The 2,495-nt window shown below is 48.9% G+C and overlaps 1 protein-coding gene across 1 annotated transcript; it reads left to right on the top strand.

The window, feature by feature from the left end:
• Nucleotides 1-230: 230 nt before the first annotated feature.
• LOC148474229 (uncharacterized) lies at nucleotides 231-1,275 on the top strand. Its single transcript, XM_088458905.1, has one exon. The coding sequence runs from the start codon at nucleotides 364-366 to the stop codon at nucleotides 1,273-1,275; it is 912 nt and encodes a 303-aa protein (XP_088315031.1). The 5' UTR covers nucleotides 231-363.
• Nucleotides 1,276-2,495: the final 1,220 nt, after the last annotated feature.

The following is a 2,495-nucleotide window of genomic DNA, read 5'->3' as shown; positions in this document are numbered from 1 at the left end:
GGCCAGAAGTTTGGGGAGTTTTGGGCCTTACGAAGAACATACTGCTCTTAGAACTTTTCCCCATCGTAGTGGCAGTTGAGTTATGGGCTTACAGGCTTTGTAATAGGAGGATCCTTTTTTGGTGCCAATAATTTGGGTGTTGTTCAGGCAGTAAATAATCAGAGGGCGGAGTCTCCGTTTGGCTTTGAGGTTGTTGAGGCACTTGACGCTTCTTTGCTTATGGAGGAACATTGAGTTTAGGGCGCAGCATGTTCCGGGAGTGTCTAATGAGATAGCAGACGCCTTATCTCGTTTGCAGTGGGACAGGTTTCGTTCTCTCGCTCCTTACGCTTCTATTCATGGTTTAAACTGCCCCTCCCATGTATGGCAGATTGTCGTGCCGGCATCAAAGGCCTCGCAATGAAGTCTCTGGCCCCTAGCACGTTAAGGACCTACACGGCAGCTTGGGACAATTGGCAGGGTTTCTTGGCTTCCACACGTGAGGGAGGTAAGACGGTTGACGACCGTATGGCAGAGTTTGTTTGGAACTGGCATGAAAGGGGTCGTTCTAAGGCTGCTATGTCTGCGGCGCTGTCTGGCATCGCTTACTTTTCTAAACTACATGGCGTTGCAGATCCCACAAAATCGTTTCTGCTATCCAAAGCGATGAAGGGGTGGGCGAAGGAACACCCTAGCATAGGCGACACGCGTAGACCAATTGACCCGGCTTTGCTTAAAGATCTGATTGTGGCTGTATCAGGGGTTGCTTTAGGCGAGTACGAATCGGCCCTTTTTAGTTTAGCTTTTTCATTGGCATATTTCGGGGCGTTTAGAATCGGCGAGCTTGTAGCCTCTAGTAAGAGTTCCGCGACATCGGGTTTATTGTTTAAACACGTGGTAGTTAAGAAGGAATTGATATTGTGTAAAATTCATAGGTCCAAGACTGACCAACTTGGCAGGGGTCGTTGGATTTCTATAAAAGAACACTCAGACGCTGTTATCTGCCCAGTTGCCTTGGCGCGGCGTTTTAATGCTCTTCGCCCTCCAAGTGGCGCGCAGTGGCTTGTACATGTTAATCTTACACCTTTATCTAAGTTTCAGTTCATAAAGCTGTTTCAAAATTGCCTTATAGCCTTAGGCCTGCCCACAGAACAGTTCGGGACACATTCATTTAGGATAGGGGCAGCAACCTGCGCAGCGGTTGATGGTGCTTCGGTCGACACCTTACAAAAGTTGGGTCGATGGAAGTCATCAGCTTATAAAGCTTATTTAAGGGAGGATAAGTTGCTTAAGTAGCTGCACTCCTTGCGAGTTTGTTGGGAAACCCAGGGGCCTTATGCCTACTGCCGCTTTGGAGTTTGAGGGGCTTTTCAGTTTTGCCCTCAAAGAGGTTTTATGTTTTTCACCTTCAGCTGGGTCACCCAACTATTGTTTTCCCTTCCTTAAGATGCATTTATTTGTTATATTGTGATTCAGTTTCTGACTAGGTAACTTTTCTTGCAGGGTTACCCAGGAATGCTAACGGTCGGGTGTGGTTTGTAGGACACTCATTTATATTTTGGGCTGGTCGGCACCCCTTAGCTTTGCAGGCCCCCCTTTTGTTAGGTGCAGATGACGTCCGTTGGTTAGGTTTCCGCGGTATGCGCTGGAAGCGACTACTGGAAGCCTTATGGACGGCAGAGGATAAGTTCGGGGCCCCGGACTGGGTGGTCATTCACTTAGGGGGGAACGATTTGGGCACTTGCAAAGGCATCGAGCTAATACATGCTGTTAGGAACGACTTGCAAGTGCTAGTTAACCGTTGGCCCAATGTGCGCATTGCTTGGTCGGACATTGTTCCACGGCGAGTTTGGCGAGGACCCCAGGGTGGTAAGGCATTAGACGGAGTTCGTCGTAAGGTCAATATGGCAGTTGGCCGTTTTATCCTCAGTGTGGGTGGCCGCGTCATACGGCATCCACGTTTACGTTACGAAGAGGAGAGCTTCTATAGGCCTGATGGGGTACACCTAACGGGAGTAGGGTTAGAGCTGTTTATCAGTGACTTATGTAGTTTCCTTTAGGTATTGGAGGGTCACAGTTTGGTGGCGGGCCTGGTTCTATGAAACGGGCTTTGGCGGGAAGCAGTGCTCCTGGGCGGCCTATTATTTAGCGCAGGAGTGACTGGGTAGCATCTTTCCTTTGAGAGCGGCAAGTTGGTCACCGCCCATAAGGGGGGACCTGGTCCCTGTCCAAGGGAAGGGCCGAAGGCTGTGCCAATTAAGGGGGGATGGTACTACCTCAGGCCAGTCTGCGCGGGGCGGGAATCCGCTTCCGTTTATTTATTATTGTTTCCAGCAAGGCTGTGGCCTCGGAGCACTGCTTTTGTCCTGCCACCCATTACCAATTCTAATTCGATCAATAAATTATGGCTGTGACCTCTTTAATTGCATTTCATGTGTCAGTGTGTTCATTTCTAGGCTTAGGTTAAGATAAGTTAACAAATAGAATGATAAAACGAATGGGTGACTTAATGCATA

This window comes from Taudactylus pleione, unplaced genomic scaffold (assembly GCF_031769625.1).
Source record: "Taudactylus pleione unplaced genomic scaffold, aTauple2 ptg000864l, whole genome shotgun sequence".
NCBI lineage: Eukaryota > Metazoa > Chordata > Amphibia > Anura > Myobatrachidae > Taudactylus > Taudactylus pleione.
This window is presented reverse-complemented; position numbering and strand designations above follow the sequence as displayed.

Bases quoted from the DNA above. Each gene is read 5' to 3' on its own strand.
- LOC148474229 (XM_088458905.1), top strand. From the start codon at position 364: ATGGCAGATTGTCGTGCCGGCATCAAAGGCCTCGCAATGAAGTCTCTG.